Genomic DNA, 22,702 nt, shown 5'->3' with positions numbered 1-22,702 from the left:
TCGACTGGTGACGTCGACTGCAAACACCGTCCCGCACAAGGAGAGGGACCGACTTCGGTAGAAGTCGTGACACTTCACTCCAACAGCATTCTCAGTAATGGTATAAAAAAAACAGTTTAGTTGCTATGACTGTGATATGGGGTTGTTATTCTACCTTGGTTAAATGCACTGGCCGAAATGTACATTTAAAAATGATCAACTGCAAAGCACACTGGGTATTATTATTGGCCTTGTTTTGGGTGCGGAGCTCATTAGAATAATACCCAGTGTTCATTTACATTTTTGTCATTTAGCAGACACTCATATCACACCATAGTGCCATCAGACTTCTGATACCATTGCAGTGTGAAAGGGGTTGACAAAATTGTGAACCGCTATAAAAAATTAAAAAAAATTAAATCAACATATATATATATATATTTTTTTTATAGAAAAGTATTTTGTAAATATAAATTAAAGTATCTTCTGTATGTATCTTGTTACAAAATACATTGTAGTTCGGGACAGTGTAAAAAAAAAAACATACTCAAGAGTAATTAAATACGTATTTAAAATACATGTAACAGAAATACTGCCTATGTCTGAATGTATAGTATGTTTGTTACAATCATCTTGGGGAAATTAAACTACAAAACCATATCCCAGAGAAACTACATTTCCGCACACAAAGCTGAATGACTTCCGGAATGTGACATACACAGGAAGAAGCCAACTCGGCTAGTTGTCAAATTAGCAAACGCTGACTAGCCAGCTAATGTATTGGTGGGAGACCAGTGTCTGTGGTTTTCTGAATAGAGAGCAAATTTGGGTTTTGTCATGGTGTTTCCACTGTAGAAAACACTTTAAACGACACCCAAGGGATTTCACCCCACACTTTCCTCTTGTTCGAGCGCATAAACAAGGTAAGGTCAGCTGGCTACCCAGCTAATTGTAGCCATTATCCTCTACTCACTTTTGAGCTGACATAGTTAGCGAAGTGGTGTCCAGTTATACTTATATTTCCTTTACTTATTTTGCCTGGAATCGTAGCTAAGTAGGTCGCTACGTCAGCTAGCGAACCCCCTCAGAACTAGACAGCTAGCGAACCCCCTCAGAACTAGACAGCTAGCTAACCCCCTCAGAACTAGACAGCTAGCGAACCCCCTCAGAACCAGACAGCTAGCGAACCCCCTCAGAACTAGACAGCTAGCGAACCCCCTCAGAACTAGACAGCTAGCTAACCCCCTCAGAACTAGACAGCTAGCTAACCCCCTCAGAACTAGACAGCTAGCGAACCCCCTCAGAACTAGACAGCTAGCTAACCCCCTCAGAACTAGACAGCTAGCGAACCCCCTCAGAACTAGACAGCTAGCGAACCCCCTCAGAACTAGACAGCTAGCGAACCCCCTCAGAACTAGACAGTTAGCTAACTAGCCAGGTTAGCTAACTCTCTTGTTTTGACAACCAGTCAAGTCTACATATCCAACGCTAGCTAAAGGGGAAAGGAATTGGCTAATAATGCATCTTGTTTAGCTGAATCTACTGTGGAATGTCAACCGAACAACAGAGATGTCAGTTTGCTAGCAGTGTTAGCTAGCTTGATAACAGAGCACCTTACTAGGGCTGCTGATTAGGTTGTTTTGGCATTTAACTTTAAAAGCTCTGGTTTCGTCCTCACCGACGACAGTTGCTACTGCCACCAGGGGCAGAGTAGAGAGGTTTCAGAAGTTTGTTTGCCTGTCCTGGCTATCATTCCCTGTCCCTCTCCATCCACCTGTGCCTCCCAAATGGCACCCTATTCCCTTTATAGTGCACTACTGTTGACCAGAACCCATAGAGCACAGGTCGAAGTAGTGAATTATAAAGGTATTAGGGTGCCATTTGGGATGAACACTCATATCCAGGCCCATAGAGCACAGGTCAGAGTAGTGAATTATAAAGGTATTAGGGTGCCATTTGGGATGAACACTCATATCCAGGACCATGGACAGTTGACCTGGCAATTCATTAACCAGCTGACTAACTATTTTAAAAGGACCAAGGACAATTCACCTGGCAATTCATTAACCAGCTGACTAACAATTTTAAAAGGACCAAGGACAATTCACCTGGCAATTCATTAACCAGCTGACTAACTATTTTAAAAGGACCAAGGACAATTCACCTGGCAATTCATTAACCAGCTGACTAACCATTTTAAAAGTTGTGTATAAATATATAAACAAAATATGGCAGACAATGTTATAGAAGATTGATCAGTGTGATTGGTGTGTGTCATCTGTGATTGATGGGTCGTTTTCTAGGTGTGAATGACCGACGTGGTGTCCCCCACTGCGCTCAGCGAAGTCCAGCTCCGCCTCCTCTGCCACGATGACATAGGCAGCGTCAAGCTGCTGTGCGGTGATTGGTTCCCCATCGAGTGAGTACTGCGCCACGCGGCCAATAGCAACACAGGATCGTATTGTGTTCACTAGAGAGAGAGCTGAGTGAAACTGTAGTGGTACTTTAACTTGTCTAATAAGAACAGATTTTCACTTGCCGTTTCAAAATGCTTTGCTTTGTTGAGCCCCACTGAACACAACCCAGGGCACCTGTCCTCACCCGACACCTGTCCTCACCTGTCCCCTGTCACCTTAATACAGCTGAAATCTACATCACCTGTCACCTTAATACAGCTGAACTCTACATAACCTGTCCTCACCTGTCCCCTGTCACCTTAATACAGCTAAAGTCTACATCACCTGTCCTCACCTGTCCCCTGTCACCTTAATACAGCTAAAGTCTACATCACCTGTCCTCACCTGTCCCCTGTCACCTGTAAACGGCTGAAGTCTACATCACCTGTTCTCACCTGTCCCCTGTCACTTCAAAACAGCTGAAGTCTACATCACCTGTTCTCACCTGTCCCCTGTCACCTTAATACAGCTGAAGTCTACATCACCTTCTCTCACCTGTCCTCACCTGTCCCCTGTCACCTTAATACAGCTGCAGTCTACATCACCTGTCCTCACCTGTCACCTGTCCCCTGTCACCTGTAAACGGCTGAAGTCTACTCATTCTATTTACCACCTGTACCTACCTTAAGGCATATTAGGCCTATAAGCCATTTAGCGATTCGCTTTTATCCCAAGTGACTTAGACATGCATTTTCCATATGAGTGGCCACAGCAGGAATCTAACCTCTGAGCCTCACCTGTCCCCCAACAGGTACCCAGACTCATGGTATAATGACATCACATCCAACAAGAAGTTCTTCTCCCTCGCCGCCATCTTCAAGGGAGGCATCGTGGGAATGATCGTAGCTGAGATCAAGGGCCGGACCAAAGTACACAGAGAGGTACGGGTGCTGGGGTAGAGATGGTCCTGACTGACTGACAGTACACAGAGAGGTGCTGGGGTAGAGATGGTCCTGACTGACTGACAGTACACAGAGAGGTGCTGGGGTAGAGATGGTCCTGACTGACTGACAGTACACAGAGAGGTACGGGTGCTGGGGTAGAGATGGTCCTGACTGACTGACAGTACACAGACAGGTACGGGTGCTGGGATAGAGATGGTCCTGACTGACTGACAGTACACAGAGAGGTACTGGTGCTGGGGTAGAGATGGTCCTGACTGACTGACAGTACACAGAGTGGTACGGGTGCTAGGGTAGAGATGGTCCTGACTGACTGACAGTACACAGAGAGGTACTGGTGCTGGGGTAGAGATGGTCCTGACTGACTGACAGTACACAGACAGGTACGGGTGCTGGGATAGAGATGGTCCTGACTGACTGACAGTACACAGAGTGGTACTGGGGGAGATGGTCCTGACTGACTGACAGTACACAGAGAGGTACTGGTGCTGGGGTAGAGATGGTCCTGACTGACTGACTGTACACAGAGAGGTACGGGTGCTGGGGTAGAGATGGTCCTGACTGACTGACTGACAGTACACAGAGAGGTACTGGTGCTGGGGTAGAGATGGTCCTGACTGACTGACAGTACACAGACAGGTACGGGTGCTGGGATAGAGATGGTCCTGACTGACTGACAGTACACAGAGTGGTACTGGGGGAGATGGTCCTGACTGACTGACAGTACACAGAGAGGTACTGGTGCTGGGGTAGAGATGGTCCTGACTGACTGACAGTACACAGAGAGGTACTGGTGCTGGGGTAGAGATGGTCCTGACTGACTGACTGTACACAGAGTGGTACTGGGGGAGATGGTCCTGACTGACTGACAGTACACAGAGTGGTACTGGGGGAGATGGTCCTGACTGACTGACAGTACACAGAGTGGTACTGGGGGAGATGGTCCTGACTGACTGACAGTACACAGAGTGGTACTGGGGGAGATGGTCCTGACTGACTGACAGTACACAGAGTGGTACTGGGGGAGATGGTCCTGACTGACTGACAGTACACAGAGAGGTACGGGTGCTGGGGTAGAGATGGTCCTGACTGACTGACAGTACACGGAGTGGTACTGGGGGAGATGGTCCTGACTGACTGACAGGACGATTGAACATGTTTTCAGGAGAGATGTCTGTTATAGACTGTGAATGTACTCCATATTGTTGGAAGCTGAATGTATTGACAGACCGTTGTTAGTGGGGTCACATTAAAGTCAGGGTTGGGGTCAATCCCTTTTAAATGTCAGTTCATTCAGGAGGAACACATCCATTCCAATTGTTTTCTATGAGGATCATTTGGAATCTGAAGTTGTATTACTGATAATAACACTGATAATAGTAGTTGTGTTTCCAGTAGTGCCGTTAGTTCCACATCCCTGTCACTCACATTCCTTGGGAACAGTCTGAAATGGAACACACTGACATTCTACATTCTGTTTATAGTCTCCTACTAATTAGACCTGAAGCAGCCGTAGGGGGAGAGGAGTGGGAGGTGGGGGGGACGAGAGTGAGTGGAGGGGACGAGGGTGAGGAGGGTGGAGAGGAGGAGGAGGGGGGTGGGGATGGAAGGTTGGAGGAGAAAAGGAGGGTGGTAATGGAGGAGGGGGGGCATGAGGTGGAGAGGAGGAGGGGGGAGGAGGGGGGGCATGAGGTGGAGAGGAGGAGGGGGGAGGAGGGGTGTTGAAGAGTAATGGAGAGTGGTGGATGGGGGTTGTGTTGCTCGGTATACATCTGCTGGATGGAGACCTCCTAGCCTCTAGATTTCCTGGTGTTAGTCAGTGTTTATAAGTACTAATAGCTGTGTATAACCTCTCCTCTCTGCAGGATGGAGACCTCCTAGCCTCTAGATTTCCTGGTGTTAGTCAGTGTTTATAAGTATTAATAGCTGTGTATAACCTCTCCTCTCTGCAGGATGGAGACATCCTAGCCTCTAGATTTCCTGGTGTTAGTCAGTGTTTATAAGTACTAATAGCTGTGTATAACCTCTCCTCTCTGCAGGATGGAGACCTCCTAGCCTCTAGATTTCCTGGTGTTAGTCAGTGTTTATAAGTATTAATAGCTGTGTATAACCTCTCCTCTCTGCAGGATGGAGACCTCCTAGCCTCTAGATTTCCTGGTGTTAGTCAGTGTTTATAAGTACTAATAGCTGTGTATAACCTCTCCTCTCTGCAGGATGGAGACATCCTAGCCTCTAGATTTCCCGTGGACACCCAGGTGGCTTACATCCTGAGTCTGGGGGTGGTGAAGGAGTTCAGGAAACATGGAATAGGTAGGTACACTTAGGGCTGTTGCAGTGACCGTTTTACTGCCACACTGGCGAGTCACGAGTCATGAAGGTCTAGTGGTTAGAGCGTTGGACTAGTAACCCGGAAGGTTGCAAGTTCAAATCCCCGAGCTGACAAGGTACAAAGCTGTTGCAGTGACCGTTTTACTGCCACACTGACGAGTCATGAAGGCAGTCAAATTCCACATGGCCGTGTAGTCACGGTAATTAGGCTTCGCCAAGCTCGGATGCTGCTGATGGGGCAGCAGGGTAGCCTAGTGGTTAGAGTGTAGAGGCGGCAGGGTAGCCTAGTGGTTAGAGTGTAGCGGCGGCAGGGTAGCCTAGTGGTTAGAGCGTTGGACTAGTAACCCGGAAGGTTGCAAGTTCAAATCCCCGAGCTGACAAGGTACAAATCTGTCGTTCTGTAGAACAGGCTAGGTTCTACGCTCTAACCACTAGGCTACCCTGCCGCACCAAATGAAGCATATAGGAATTCCTGTTTCTTTAACTGCTCAACACAGAATAGCCGAATGTGTGCGCACTTCCTTCAAATCGTTTGGAGAAAGTATTTATATTTTATTCAGCTTTGTTCAATTGTGTTCTTCCTATTTGAAAATAATATAAGATATTGGGAATTCTAAGCATGGCTTGTCTGCTGAGTGAACTAGTGTCACCCACAGCCATATGGCAGAGCCAGATCAGGGCCTAACAATAAGGACAACTCAGAGTACGCTATTCTGTTCTTCTGAAATAGACTACATTTTCTTCATATCATACTTCTTTAGACTTGTCTAAAATAAATAGTTCATTTATTGTGAAGGTGTAGGCTATATTACATGGATTTATTTGACTTTTTAAAATGGCTTGTAGGCTGTGTGTGGGAGCCAGGAGATGCTAAATGTGTTGATGTTAATTAACCTGTCAGTTAACAGTGAGACCGACAGTTATTTGACTTGGCTTGTAGGCTGTGTCACCGGCAGTTATTTGCATGACAATTATCGGCTGACAATTTTGTGGCCGCCACAACCCTAGGTACACTCACAGTCAGTCAGTCAGTCACTCACTCATTCACTCACTCAGTCACACACTCACTCACTCACTCACTCAGTCACTCACTCACTCACTCACTCACTCACTCAGTCAGTCAGTCACTCACTCACTCACTCACTCACTCAGTCACTCACTCACTCACTCACTCACTCACTCAGTCACTCACTCACTCAGTCACTCACTCACTCACTCACTCACTCACAGTCACTCACTGTCCTGCTACTCTCCTCTTCTCCCCCTCCCAGGCTCCTTGCTGCTGGACAGTCTGAAGGAACACATCTCCACCACGGCTCAGGACCACTGCAAGGCCATCTACCTCCACGTGCTGACAACCAACACCACGGCTATACACTTCTACCACAACAGGTAGGTAGGTAGAGACCTGCTATACACTTCTACCACAACAGGTAGGTAGAGACCTGCTATTCACTTCTACCACAACAGGTAGGTAGAGACCTGCTATTCACTTCTACCACAACAGGTAGGTAGAGACCTGCTATTCACTTCTACCACAAAAGGTAGGTAGATACAGTTGAAGTCAGAAGTTTACATACACTTAGGTTGGAGTCATTAAAACTTGTTTTTCAACTACCTCCACGTGCTGACAACCAACACCACGGCTATACACTTCTACCACAACAGGTAGGTAGGTAGAGACCTGCTATACACTTCTACCACAACAGGTAGGTAGGTAGAGACCTGCTATTCACTTCTACCACAACAGGTAGGTAGAGACCTGCTATTCACTTCTACCACAACAGGTAGGTAGAGACCTGCTATTCACTTCTACCACAACAGGTAGGTAGGTAGAGACCTGCTATTCACTTCTACCACAACAGGTAGGTAGAGACCTGCTATACACTTCTACCACAACAGGTAGGTAGGTAGAGACCTGCTATACACTTCTACCACAACAGGTAGGTAGGTAGAGACCTGCTATACACTTCTACCACAACAGGTAGGTAGGTAGAGACCTGCTATACACTTCTACCACAACAGGTAGGTAGAGACCTGCTATTCACTTCTACCACAACAGGTAGGTAGAGACCTGCTATTCACTTCTACCACAACAGGTAGGTAGAGACCTGCTATTCACTTCTACCACAACAGGTAGGTAGAGACCTGCTATTCACTTCTACCACAACAGGTAGGTAGAGACCTGCTATTCACTTCTACCACAACAGGTAGGTAGAGACCTGCTATTCACTTCTACCACAACAGGTAGGTAGGTAGAGACCTGCTATTCACTTCTACCACAACAGGTAGGTAGGTAGAGACCTGCTATTCACTTCTACCACAACAGGTAGGTAGGTAGAGACCTGCTATTCACTTCTACCACAACAGGTAGGTAGAGACCTGCTATTCACTTCTACCACAACAGGTAGGTAGAGACCTGCTATTCACTTCTACCACAACAGGTAGGTAGGTAGAGACCTGCTATACACTTCTACCACAACAGGTAGGTAGAGACCTGCTATTCACTTCTACCACAACAGGTAGGTAGAGACCTGCTATACACTTCTACCACAACAGGTAGGTAGGTAGAGACCTGCTATTCACTTCTACCACAACAGGTAGGTAGGTAGAGACCTGCTATTCACTTCTACCACAACAGGTAGATAGAGACCTGCTATACACTTCTACCACAACAGGTAGGTAGAGACCTGCTATTCACTTCTACCACAACAGGTAGGTAGAGACCTGCTATTCACTTCTACCACAACAGGTAGGTAGGTAGAGACCTGCTATTCACTTCTACCACAACAGGTAGGTAGGTAGAGACCTGCTATTCACTTCTACCACAACAGGTAGGTAGGTAGAGACCTGCTATACACTTCTACCACAACAGGTAGGTAGGTAGAGACCTGCTATTCACTTCTACCACAACAGGTAGGTAGAGACCTGCTATTCACTTCTACCACAACAGGTAGGTAGGTAGAGACCTGCTATACACTTCTACCACAACAGGTAGGTAGGTAGAGACCTGCTATACACTTCTACCACAACAGGTAGATAGAGACCTGCTATACACTTCTACCACAACAGGTAGGTAGAGACCTGCTATTCACTTCTACCACAACAGGTAGGTAGAGACCTGCTATTCACTTCTACCACAACAGGTAGGTAGGTACAGTTGAAGTCAGAAGTTTACATACACTTAGGTTGGAGTCATTAAAACTCGTTTTTCAACTACTCCACAAATGTCTTGTTAACAAATTATAGTTTAGGCAAGTTGGTTAGGACATGTACATTGTGCACGACACAAGTAATTTTTCCAACAAGTGTTTAGAGAAATATTATTTCACTTATAATTCACTCTATTACAATTCCAGTGGGTCAGAAGTTCACATAATTTTGTTATTTGCAAATTATGGTGGAAAATAAGTATTTGGTCAATAACAAAAGTTTATCTCAATACTTTGTTATATACCCTTTGTTGGCAATGACAGAGGTCAAATGTTTTCTGTAAGTCTTCACAAGGTTTTCACACACTGTTGCTGGTATTTTGGCCCATTCCTCCATGCAGATCTCCTCTAGAGCAGTGATGTTTTGGGGCTGTTGCTGGGCAACACAGACTTTCAACTCCCTCCAAAGATTTTCTATGGGGTTGAGATCTGGAGACTGGCTAGGCCACTCCAGGACCTTGAAATGCTTCTTACGAAGCCACTCCTTCGTTGCCCGGGCGGTGTGTTTGGGATCATTGTCATGCTGAAAGACCCAGCCACGTTTCATCTTCAATGCCCTTGCTGATGGAAGGAGGTTTTCACGCAAAATCTCACGATACATGGCCCCATTCATTATTTCCTTTACACGGATCAGTCGTTCTGGTCCCTTTGCAGAAAAACAGCCCCAAAGCATGAGGTTTCCACCGCCATGCTTCACAGTAGGTATGGTGTTCTTTGCATGCAACTCAGCATTCTTTGTCCTCCAAACACAACGAGTTGAGTTTTTACCAAAAAGTTATATTTTGGTTTCATCTGACCATATGACATTCTCCCAATCTTCTTCTGGATCATCCAAATGCTCTCTAGCAAACTTCAGACGGGCCTGGACATGTACTGGCTTAAGCAGGGGAACACGTCTGGCACTGCAGGATTTGAGTCCCTGGCGGCGTAGTGTGTTACTGATGGTAGGCTTTGTTACTTTGGTCCCAGCTCCCTGCAGGTCATTCACTAGGTCCCCCCGTATGGTTCTGGGATTTTTGCTCACCGTTCTTGTGATCATTTTGACCCCACGGGGTGAGATCTTGCGTGGAGCCCCAGATCGAGGGAGATTATCAGTGGTCTTGTATGTCTTCCATTTCCTAAAAATTGCTCCCACAGTTGGTTTCTTCAAACCAAGCTGCTTACCTATTGCAGATTCAGTCTTCCCAGCCTGGTGCTGGTCTACAATTTTGTTTCTGGTGTCCTTTGACAGCTCTTTGGTCTTGGCCATAGTGGAGTTTGGAGTGTGACTGTTTGAGGTTGTGGACAGGTGTATTTTATACTGATAACAAGTTCAAACAGGTGCCATTAATACAGGTAACGAGTGGAGGACAGAGGAGCCTCTTAAAGAAGAAGTTACAGGTCTGTGAGAGCCAGAAATCTTGCTTGTTTGTAGGTGACCAAATACTTATTTTCCAACATAATTTGCAAATAAATTCATAAAAAATCCTACAATGTGATTTTCTGGATTTTTGTTTCTCATTTTGTCTCATAGTTGAAGTGTACCTATGCTGAAAATTACAGGCCTCTCTCATCTTTTTAAGTGGGAGAACTTGCACAATTGGTGGCTGACTAAATACTTTTTTGCCCCACTGTAGCTACTGGTTGTATATGTGTTTTAAAATGATCATGTAAAAGAAATGAATCCCAACAGAGACTTCACGCAGCATCACTACCTACCTTACTACTACTCCATACGAGGGGTGCTGAAAGATGGGTTCACCTACGTACTGTACATCAACGGAGGGCATCCGCCCTGGACGCTCTTATATCCTTTACTACTGGGGGGGGGCATCCACCCTGGACACTCTTATATCCTTTACTACTGGGGGGGGGGGCATCCACCCTGGACACTCTTATATCCTTTACTACTGGGGGGGGGGGGGGGGACAAGTGTGCATCCGCCCTGGACACTCTTATATCCTTTACTACTGGGGGGGGGGGACAAGTGTGTGTGATGTTGATGATTGTTGGTTTGGGGGGTACGGGGGGGGGGTAGGAGTCTCAGTGTGTCCATGTGGAGCTCCTGATCTAACTTAGATGTGTCACAGCAAGGGGGGGGGCGAAGACCTTTGGCAGTCAATATTTATTTGTTTTTATTTGTAATTTATATTTATATATTTATTTCACTTTTTAAATGTGGCGTAGGTTGTGTCGATCAGTGGTAAAATCATCCAAATGTAATCCCTATTTAGAAATGGAAGACGGCAACACGTGAAGACTGTGTATGTAGACTTCCCCTGGGCACAATTCTGGAATTCAAGCAGGAAGTGGAGAATTGGAATTCAAGCAGGAAGTGGAGAATTGAATTGGAATTCAAGCAGGAAGTGGAGAATTGAATTGGAATTCAAGCAGGAAGTGGAGAATTTAATTGGAATTGCAGCAGGAAGTGGAGAATTTAATTTGAATTCAAGCAGGAAGTGGAGATTTGAATTGAAATTCAAGCAGGAAGTGGAGATTTGAATTGGAATTCAAGCCTGAAGTGGAGAATTGAATTGGAATTGCAGCTCTCTTTAAAAGTCTAATTATTAAAGAAAATCATTCTTGGAATTGGAATTGAATTGGAATTGAACAAGAGCCATTCTTGGAATTGAATTGGAATTGAACAAGAGCCATTCTTGGAATTTGAATTGGAATTGAACAAGAGCCATTCTTGGAATTTGAATTGGAATTGAACAAGAGCCATTCTTGGCTGTGTTTTCTAGTGACATGGTTGTTGCATTCAGTTCTTATCCATTCTGCAGCCTTCACACAGTCAGTGCCTAATTTAATATATTATCCTTAAAATGTAACCCGTTATATCAATGCATTACATATCATAAAATCAACGTTTATTTGTCACGTGCGCCGAATACAACCGGTGTTGACCTTACTGTGAAATGCTTACTGACAGGCCCTAACCAACCAGTGTAGCCCTAACCAACCGGTGTTGACCTTACTGTGAAATGCTTACTGACAGGCCCTAACCAACCAGTGTAGCCCTAACCAACCGGTGTTGACCTTACTGTGAAATGCTTACTGACAGGCCCTAACCAACCGACAGTGCAATTTTTAAGTAAATAATAGATATATAGTTGCCTCAGTCTGGTGTTGACATGTAGTTGTCTCAGTCTGGTGTTGACATGTAGTTGCCTCAGTCTGGTGTTGACATGTAGTTGTCTCAGTCTGGTGTTGACATGTAGTTGTCTCAGTCTGGTGTTGACATGTAGTTGCCTCAGTCTGGTGTTGACATGTAGTTGTCTCAGTCTGGTGTTGACATGTAGTTGCCTCAGTCTGGTGTTGACATGTAGTTGTCTCAGTCTGGTGTTGACATGTAGTTGCCTCAGTCTGGTGTTGACATGTAGTTGTCTCAGTCTGGTGTTGACATGTAGTTGTCTCAGTCTGGTGTTGACATGTAGTTGCCTCAGTCTGGTGTTGACATGTAGTTGTCTCAGTCTGGTGTTGACATGTAGTTGTCTCAGTCTGGTGTTGACATGTAGTTGCCTCAGTCTGGTGTTGACATGTAGTTGTCTCGGTCTGGTGTTGACATTTAGTTGCCTCAGTCACAACTCAACACAACTATCCTTTACTACTGGGGGGGGGGCATCCGCCCTGGACGCTCTTATATCCTTTACTACTGGTGGGGGGGGGGGGGGGGGCATCCACCCTGGACGCTCTTATATCCTTTACTACTGGTGGGGGGGGGGGGCATCCACCCTGGACACTCTTATATCCTTTACTACTGGTGGGGGGGGACAAGTGTGCATCCGCCCTGGACGCTCTTATATCCTTTACTACTGGTGGGGGGGGGGAGGGCATCCGCCCTGGACGCTCTTATATCCTTTACTACTGGTGGGGGGGGAGGGCATCCGCCCTGGACACTCTTATATCCTTTACTACTGGTGGGGGGGGGCAAGTGTGCATCCGCCCTGGACGCTCTTATATCCTTTACTACTGGTGGGGGGGGGGCATCCACCCTGGACACTCTTATATCCTTTACTACTGGTGGGGGGGGGGGGGGGGGTGGCATCCGCCCTGGACGCTCTTATATCCTTTACTACTGGGGGGGGGACAAGTGTGCATCCGCCCTGGACGCTCTTATATCCTTTACTACTGGTGGGGGGGGGGGGCATCCACCCTGGACGCTCTTATATCCTTTACTACTGGTGGGGGGGGGAGGGCATCCGCCCTGGACGCTCTTATATCCTTTACTACTGGTGGGGGGGGACAAGTGTGCATCCGCCCTGGACGCTCTTATATCCTTTACTACTGGTGGGGGGGGGGGCATCCACCCTGGACACTCTTATATCCTTTACTACTGGTGGGGGGGGGGGGTGGCATCCGCCCTGGACGCTCTTATATCCTTTACTACTGGGGGGGGGGGGGGAGCATCCGCCCTGGACACTCTTATATCCTTTACTACTGGGGGGGATTGGTGGGGTGGGGGGACAAGTGTGCATCCGCCCTGGACACTCTTATATCCTTTACTACTGGGGGGGTGGGATTGGTGGTGGTGGGGGACAAGTGTGCATCCGCCCTGGACACTCTTATATCCTTTACTACTGGGGGGGTGGGGGGGGGGCAAGTGTGTGAGATGTTGTTGATAGTTGGTTTGGGGGGTACAAAGGGGGATGGGGGTAGGAGTCTGAGTGTGTCCATGTGGAGCTCCTGATCTAACTTAGATGTGTCACAGCAAGGGGGTGTGGGGGTAGGAGTCTGAGTGTGTCCATGTGGAGCTCCTGATCTAACTTAGATGTGTCACAGCAAGGGGGTGTGGGGGTAGGAGTCTGAGTGTGTCCATGTGGAGCTCCTGATCTAACTTAGATGTATCACAGCAAGGGGGTGTGGGGGTAGGAGTCTGAGTGTGTCCATGTGGAGCTCCTGATCTAACTTAGATGTGTCACAGCAAGGGGGGGTGGGGGTAGGAGTCTGAGTGTGTCCATGTGGAGCTCCTGATCTAACTTAGATGTGTCACAGCAGGGGGGGGGCGAAGACCTTTGGCAGTCAATATTTATTTGTTTTTATTTGTAATTTATATATTTATTTCACTTTTTAAATGTGGCGTAGGTTGTGTAGATCAGTGGTAAAATCATCCAAATGAAATCCCTATTTAGAAATGGAAGACGGCAACACGTGAAGACTGTGCACGGGTATGTAGACTTCCCCTAGGCACAATTCTGGAATTCAAGCAGGAAGTGGAGAATTTAATTGGAATTCAAGCCTGAAGTGGAGAATTGAATTGTACCGGGCCACCGCACCGGGTCCCCCGACAGCCCACCGTACACTCACTGAACCCATATTTACTTTCTATCCCTTTTCGATTTTTTATTTGTTTATACCTTCCGGTAACCTGCCTCACCCAATGTGATACGGAACCGCTATTATCTTTACACTTTTAGAACACACTCAAGAACCTTCAGAAGCTAACCAGCTAACTGGCTACAAGCTATTTAGTCATTGTTAGTTTTCTAACCTGGATAACACTCGCCAGTCCAGCTTCCCTGCCCCATCCACCGCTGCCCCTTGGACACTGATCACTTGGCTACATAGCTGATGCATGCTGGACTGTCCATTAATTCACGGTAATCCATTCTGCTTGTTTATGTTTTATCTGTCGGCCCCAGCCGCATTTAGGCTCTGTGTGTAGTTAATCCGACCCTCTCTGCCTAATCAATCGCCATTCTACCTGCTGTTGTTGTGCTAGCTGATTAGCTGTTGTTGTCTCACCTACTGTTTTAGCTAGCTCTCCCAATTCAACACCTGTGATTACTGTATGCCTTGCTGTATGTCTCTCTCAAATGTCAATATGCCTTGTATACTGTTGTGCAGGTTAGTTATCATTGTTTTAGTTTACAATGGAGCCCCTAGTTCCACTCTTTATACCCCTGATACCTCCTTTGTCCCACCCCCCACACATGCGGTGACCTCACCCATTACAACCAGCATGTCCAGAGATACAACCTCTCTCATCATCACCCAGTGCCTGGGCTTACCTCCGCTGTACCCGCACCCCACCATACCCCTGTCTGCGCATTATGCCCTGAATATATTCTACCATGCCCAGAAACCTGCTCCTCTTATTCTCTGTCCCCAACGCCCTAGGCGACCAGTTTTGATAGCCTTCAGCCGCACCCTCATACTACTCCTTCTCTGTTCCGCGGGTGATGTGGAGGTAAACCCAGGCCCTGCATGTCCCCAGGCACCCTCATTTGTTGACTTCTGTGATCGAAAAAGCCTTGGTTTCATGCATGTCAACATCAGAAGCCTCCTCCCTAAGTGTGTCTTACTCACTGCTCTAGCACACTCTGCTAACCCTGATGTCCTTGCCGTGTCTGAATCCTGGCTCAGGAAGGCCACCAAAAATTCTGAGATTTCCATACCCAACTATAACATCTTCCGTCAAGATAGAACTGCCAAAGGGGGAGGAGTTGCAGTCTACTGCAGAGATAGCCTGCAAAGTAATGTCATACTCTCCAGGTCCATACCCAAACAGTTCGAACTACTAATTTTGAAAATTACTCTCTCCAGAAATAAGTCTCTCACTGTTGCCGCCTGCTACCGACCCCCCTCAGCTCCCAGCTGTGCCCTGGACACCATTTGTGAATTGATCGCCCCCCATCTAGCTTCAGAGTTTGTTCTGTTAGGTGACCTAAACTGGGATATGCTTAACACCCCGGCAGTCCTACAATCTAAGCTAGATGCCCTCAATCTCACTCAAATCATCAAGGAACCCACCAGGTACAACCCTAACTCTGTAAACAAGGGCACCCTCATTGACGTCATCCTGACCAACTGGCCCTCCAAATACACCTCCGCTGTCTACAACCAGGATCTCAGCGATCACTGCCTCATTGCCTGTATCCGCTACGGAGCCGCAGTCAAACGACCACCCCTCATCACTGTCAAACGCTCCCTAAAACACTTCTGTGAGCAGGCCTTTCTAATCGACCTGGCCCGGGTATCCTGGAAGGACATTGACCTCATCCCGTCAGTTGAGGATGCCTGGTCTTTCTTTAAAAGTAACTTCCTCACCATTTTAGATAAGCATGCTCCGTTCAAAAAATGCAGAACTAAGAACAGATATAGCCCCTGGTTCACTCCAGACCTGACTGCCCTCGACCAGCACAAAAACATCCTGTGGCGGACTGCGCTAACATCGAATAGTCCCCGCGATATGCAACTGTTCAGGGAAGTCAGGAACCAATACACACAGTCAGTCAGGAAAGCTAAAGCCAACTTCTTCAGGCAGAAGTTTGCATCCTGTAGCTCCAACTCCAAAAAGTTCTGGGACACTGTGAAGTCCATGGAGAACAAGAGCACCTCCTCCCAGCTGCCCACTGCACTGAGACTAGGTAACATGGTCACCACCGATAAATCCATGATTATCGAAAACTTCAACAAGCATTTCTCAACGGCTGGCCATGCCTTCCGCCTGGCTACTCCAACCTCGGACAACAGCTCCCCCCCCCCCGCAGCTACTCGCCCAAGCCTCTCCAGGTTCTCCTTTACCCAAATCCAGATAGCAGATGTCCTGAAAGAGCTGCAAAACCTGGACCCGTACAAATCAGCTGGGCTGGACAATCTGGACCCTCTATTCCTGAAACTATCCGCCGCCATTGTCGCAACCCCTATTACCAGCCTGTTCAACCTCTCTTTCATATCGTCTGAGATCCCCAAGGATTGGAAAGCTGCCGCAGTCATCCCCCTCTTCAAAGGGGGCGACACCCTGGACCCAAACTGTTACAGACCTATATCCATCCTGCCCTGCCTATCTAAGGTCTTCGAAAGCCAAGTCAACAAACAGGTCACTGACCATCTTGAATCCCACCGTACCTTCTCCGCTGTGCAATCTGGTTTCCGAGCCGGTCACGGGTGTACCTCAGCCACGCTCAAGGTACTAAACGATATCATAACCGCCATCGATAAAAGACAGTACTGTGCAGCCGTCTTCATAGACCTTGCCAAGGCTTTCGACTCTGTCAATCACCGTATTCTTATCGGCAGACTCAGTAGCCTCGGTTTTTCGGATGACTGCCTTGCCTGGTTCACCAATTACTTTGCAGACAGAGTTCAGTGTGTCAAATCAGAGGGCATGCTGTCCGGTCCTCTGGCAGTCTCTATGGGGGTGCCACAGGGTTCAATTCTCGGGCCGACTCTTTTCTCTGTATATATCAATGATGTTTCTCATGCTGCGGGCGATTCCCTGATCCACCTCTACGCAGACGACACCATTCTATATACTTCCGGCCCGTCCTTGGACACTGTGCTATCTAACCTCCAAACGAGCTTCAATGCCATACAGCACTCCTTCCGTGGCCTCCAACTGCTCTTAAACGCTAGTAAAACCAAATGCATGCTTTTCAACCGTTCGCTGCCTGCACCCGCACGCCTGACCAGCATCACCACCCTGGATGGTTCCGACCTTGAATATGTGGACATCTATAAGTACCTAGGTGTCTGGCTAGACTCTAAACTCTCCTTCCAGACCCATATCAAACATCTCCAATCGAAAATCAAATCAAGAGTCGGCTTTCTATTCCGCAACAAAGCCTCCTTCACTCACGCCGCCAAACTTACCCTAGTAAAACTGACTATCCTACCGATCCTCGACTTCGGCGACGTCATCTACAAAATTGCTTCCAACACTCTACTCAGCAAACTGGATGCAGTTTATCACAGTGCCATCCGTTTTGTCACTAAAGCACCTTATACCACCCACCACTGCGACTTGTATGCTCTAGTCGGCTGGCCCTCGCTACATATTCGTCGCCAGACCCACTGGCTCCAGGTCATCTACAAGTCCATGCTAGGTAAAGCTCCGCCTTATCTCAGTTCACTGGTTACGATGGCAACACCCATCCGTAGCACGCGCTCCAGCAGGTGTATCTCACTGATCATCCCTAAAGCCAACACCTCATTTGGCCGCCTTTCGTTCCAGTTCTCTGCTGCCTGTGACTGGAACGAATTGCAAAAATCGCTGAAGTTGGAGACTTTTATCTCCCTCACCAACTTCAAACATCTGCTATCTGAGCAGCTAACCGATCGCTGCAGCTGTACATAGTCTATTGGTAAATAGCCCACCCATTTTCACCTACCTCATCCCCATACTGTTTTTATTTATTTATTTTTATTTTTCTGCTCTTTTGCACACCAATATCTCTACCTGTACATAACCATCTGATCATTTATCACTCCAGTGTTAATCTGCATAATTGTAATTATTTGCCTACCTCATGCCTTTTGCACACAATGTATATATAGACTCCCCTTTTTTTCTACTGTGTTATTGACTTGTTAATTGTTTACTCCATGTGTAACTCTGTGTTGTCTGTTCACACTGCTATGCCTTATCTTGGCCAGGTCGCAGTTGCAAATGAGAACTTGTTCTCAACTAGCCTACCTGGTTAAATAAAGGTGAAATAAAAAAAATAAAAATAAAAAAAAAGTACCTGGTCCCCCGACAGCCCACCATACCGGGTCCACTGACAGCCCACCGTACCGGGTCCCCCGACAGCCCACCGTACCGGGTCCCCCGACAGCCCACCGTACCGGGTCCCCCGACAGCCCACCGTACCGGGCCAACATATTGTTGGCATTGCCAACGACATTGTTGTCTCTGTCTGGTGTTGACATGTAGTTGCCTCAGTCTGGTGTTGACATGTAGTTGTCTCAGTCTGGTGTTGACATGTAGTTGTCTCGGTCTGGTGTTGACATTTAGTTGCCTCAGTCTGGTGTTGACATGTAGTTGTCTCGGTCTGCTGTTGACATGTAGTTGACTCGGTCTGGTGTTGACATGTAGTTGTCTCAGTCTGGTGTTGACATGTAGTTGTCTCAGTCTGGTGTTGACATGTAGCTGACTCAGTCTGGTGTTGACATTTAGTTGACTCGGTCTGGTGTTGACATGTAGTTGTCTCAGTCTGCTGTTGACATGTAGTTGACTCGGTCTGGTGTTGACATGTAGTTGACTCGGTCTGGTGTTGACATGTAGTTGTCTCAGTCTGGTGTTGACATCTAGTTGTCTCAGTCTGGTGTTGACATGTAGTTGTCTCAGTCTGGTGTTGACATGTAGTTGTCTCAGTCTGGTGTTGACATGTAGCTGACTCAGTCTGGTGTTGACATTTAGTTGACTCGGTCTGGTGTTGACATGTAGTTGCCTCAGTCTGGTGTTGACATGTAGTTGCCTCAGTCTGGTGTTGACATGTAGTTGTCTCAGTCTGGTGTTGACATGTAGTTGCCTCAGTCTGGTGTTGACATGTAGTTGACTCAGTCTGGTGTTGACATGTAGCTGACTCAGTCTGGTGTTGACATTCTGAATGATCAAAATGACAGTAAAATGTTCATTGACCAACTGTTCTTCCTCCTTCATGTTTATCCCCTGGGTTTTCTTCCTGGCTTGCCAGCATAAGATCAATTACAAAAACACAGGTATTTAAACAAACTATTCAAAAAAGAAATACACCTGCAATAAAGCATGCTGGGAAATATGATAATGATGGGCGTGGTTTTGAGAATTCTACTCTACACAGAGTGAAAATGACACAATCACTTCTGGTTATTAACACCAACACTCAGGTCTTTACGACACTGAGTGTTCATTTAACTCCTAAATGAATGGAGAGTGGAATTACACTCTGGTCTTTACAACACTGAGTGTTCATTTAACTCCTAAATGAATGGAGAGGAGAATTACACTCTGGTCTTTACGACACTGAGTGTTCATTTAACTCCTAAATGAATGGAGAGTGGAATTACACTCAGGTCTCTACAACACTGAGTGTTCATTTAACTCCTAAATGAATGGAGAGTGGAATTACACTCAGGTCTCTACAACACTGAGTGTTAATTTAACTCCTAAATGAATGGAATTACTACCTTTTTTAGTGTTTTTGCTTTAGACAGACACACAACAAATGGAGACGGGAATCGAGGTGTAGAAGCACGGTGGCTAGGAAAAACTCCCTAGAAAGGCCAGAACCTAGGAAGAAACCTAGACAGGAACCAGGCTATGAGGGGTGGCCAGTCCTCTTCTGGCTGTACTGGGTAGAGAGGAACCAGGCTATGTGGGGTGTCCAGTCCTCTTCTGGCTGTACTGGGTAGAGAGGAACCAGGCTATGTGGGGTGGCCAGTCCTCTTCTGGCTGTGCCGGGTGGAGAGGAACCAGGCTATGTGGGGTGGCCAGTCCTCTTCTGGCTGTGCCGGGTGGAGAGGAACCAGGCTATGTGGGGTGGCCAGTCCTCTTCTGGCTGTGCCAGGTGGAGATTATAACAGAACATGGCCAAGATGTTGAAACGTTCCTAGATGACCAGCATGGTTTATTAATAATGACAATAATAATAATAATAGTCAATACATTAGCCAATACAGATTGAAGTAGATTATTGAGCATTTCCAGAATGATTTCATGCTGTTTGTATTGAACAGCTTCAACAGCTCTGATATTCACTCGTTGGATTGGTTATATTTAGGATCCTGTTTTACAGCTTTGGCTTGTATGTTTTAATGTGAAAACACATTCCTGAACTAGTCCCTCTTAGTTCGTTAAGAGTTTGATGGGGACATTTAGACGTTTACCAGGACTAGTCCCTCTTAGTTTGTTTAGAGTTTGATGGGGACATTTAGACGTTTACCAGGACTAGTCCCTCTTAGTTCGTTTAGAGTTTGATGGGGACATTTAGACGTTTACCAGGACTAGTCCCTCTTAGTTCGTTTAGAGTTTGAGGGGGACATCTAGTTTACCAGGACTAGTCCCTCTTAGTTCGTTAAGAGTTTGAGGGGGACATCTAGTTTACCAGAACTTGTCCCTCTTAGTTCATTAAGAGTTTGAGTTAGTCTGGAATTGGAGATCAGTTGAAATAAATTATAAATTGAAGAACTGTTATAGAATATTACATTGATGGAATAGAATTGGAATTGAATTTGTGTAATTGATCCCAACCTTGCTACATAAATCCTATAGTCCTTGACGGTCCTCTTGCACTGACTACATCCAACACATTGGCTCGGCCCTGGCCAGCCTCAGTCCCTGCTCGATCCCCCAGAGACTCTACAGACAGGCCCAGTCTCTGCTCCGTAGCCTGATACCCTGGTCCGGCATCGCATCCAAGACTGGTATCCAGTACAGCAGGACCATGTGACAGTACAGGTGTGTATTTGGGAGGGGGGGGGGGGGGGGGGGGGGTGTACACGATGTGTTGTAGTTTGACTTTAATTTAACTCAATTCTCTCTCTGTCTCTCTCTCTCTGTCTCCCTACTCTCTCTACCCTCGTTGTCTCTCTCTCTCCCCACTCTGTTTATCTCTGTCTCCCTCTCACCTTCTTTTCTCTCCCCATTTCTGTTTTTCTTCATGGTCTTCCCCTGTGTTCTTCAGAACCCTCTGACCTCATCTGACCCTCCACCACTCGGAACCCTGGAAAGACTGAGGGCTGAGACCCCCCAAACACCAACCAAGCCACCCAGCCACTAAGCCCAGACCCTACAAACCAAGCCACTCAGCCCACCAAACCAAGCCACCCAGCCCAGCCCACCAAACCAAGCCGCCCAGCCCAGCCCACCAAACCAAGCCACCCAGCCCAGCCCACCAAACCAAGCCGCCCAGCCCAGCCCACCAAACCAAGCCACCCAGCCCAGCCCACCAAACCAAGCCACCCAGCCCACCAAACCAAGCCGCCCAGCCCACTAAACCAAGCCGCCCAGCCCACTAAACCAAGCCGCCCAGCCCACCAAACCAAGCCGCCCAGCCCACCAAACCAAGCCGCCCAGTCCACCAAACCAAGCCGCCCAGTCCACCAAACCAAGCCACCCAGCCCACCAAACCAAGCCACCCAGCCCACCAAACCAAGCCACCCAGCCCACCAAACCAAGCCTCCCAGTCCACCAAACCAAGCCACCCAGCCCACCAAACCAAACCAAACCAAGCCACCCAGCCCACCAAACCAAGCCGCCCAGTCCACCAAACCAAGCCGCCCAGCCCACCACACCAAGCCGCCCAGCCTACCAAACCAAGCCGCCCAGTCCACCAAACCAAGCCACCCAGCCCACTAAACCAAGCCGCCCAAGCCACCCACCACACCAAGCCTCCCAGCCCAGCCCACCACACCAAGCCTCCCAGCCCAGCCCACCACACCAAGCCGCCCAGCCCACCACACCAAGCCACCCAGCCCACCACACCAAGCCTCCCAGCCCAGCCCACCACACCAAGCCTCCCAGCCCACCACACCAAGCCGCCCAGCCCAGCCCACCACACCAAGCCACCCAGTCCACCACACCAAGCGTCTCGTCTCTCCCTAGCTGTCCTATCCTGTCCTACAGCTCATACAAAGACAATGTATTATAACTGTACATTACATATATCCTCTAATATATAAATACATATATACTGTATATATATATATATATATATACACCCTGTCAGTAGCTGCCCTGCCCTCCACTCTACTGTCAGTAGCTGCCCTCCACTCTACTGTCAGTAGCTGCCCCCCACTCTACTGTCAGTAGCTGCCCTCCACTCTACTGTCAGTAGCAGTCCTCCACTCTACTGTCTGAGCCAGTGGTGTAGTGGAGGGTCAACACATGTAGACTCCGGTCACTCTGAATTGAAATATAGGGATTGAATGTTACCTTTTTCACTGGAATGGTGTGGACTGGGTTACGATTCAGTAGGATTGGGATCGACTCTGGGTTCAACTGGACCGGGGTTACGATTCAGTAGGATTGGGATCGACTCTGGGTTCAACTGGACTGGGTTACGATTCAGTAGGATTGGGATCGACTCTGGTTTCAACTGGACTGGGTTACGATTCAGTAGGATTGGGATCGACTCTGGGTTCA

At 47.5% G+C, this 22,702-nt stretch overlaps 1 protein-coding gene across 1 annotated transcript; it reads left to right on the top strand.

Moving 5' to 3' along the window:
• The first annotated feature begins 690 nt into the window (after positions 1–690).
• Positions 691–21,455, top strand: LOC118938383 (N-alpha-acetyltransferase 60). Its single transcript, XM_036942127.1, has 8 exons — positions 691–902; positions 2,283–2,398; positions 3,187–3,316; positions 5,551–5,647; positions 6,937–7,057; positions 10,550–10,663; positions 20,852–21,016; positions 21,243–21,455. The coding sequence occupies exons 2-7, from the start codon at positions 2,289–2,291 to the stop codon at positions 21,006–21,008; spliced, it is 729 nt and encodes a 242-aa protein (XP_036798022.1). The 5' UTR covers positions 691–902; positions 2,283–2,288; the 3' UTR covers positions 21,009–21,016; positions 21,243–21,455.
• Positions 21,456–22,702: the final 1,247 nt, after the last annotated feature.

The sequence above is a fragment of the Oncorhynchus mykiss genome, chromosome 13, assembly GCF_013265735.2.
Source record: "Oncorhynchus mykiss isolate Arlee chromosome 13, USDA_OmykA_1.1, whole genome shotgun sequence".
NCBI lineage: Eukaryota > Metazoa > Chordata > Actinopteri > Salmoniformes > Salmonidae > Oncorhynchus > Oncorhynchus mykiss.
This window is presented reverse-complemented; position numbering and strand designations above follow the sequence as displayed.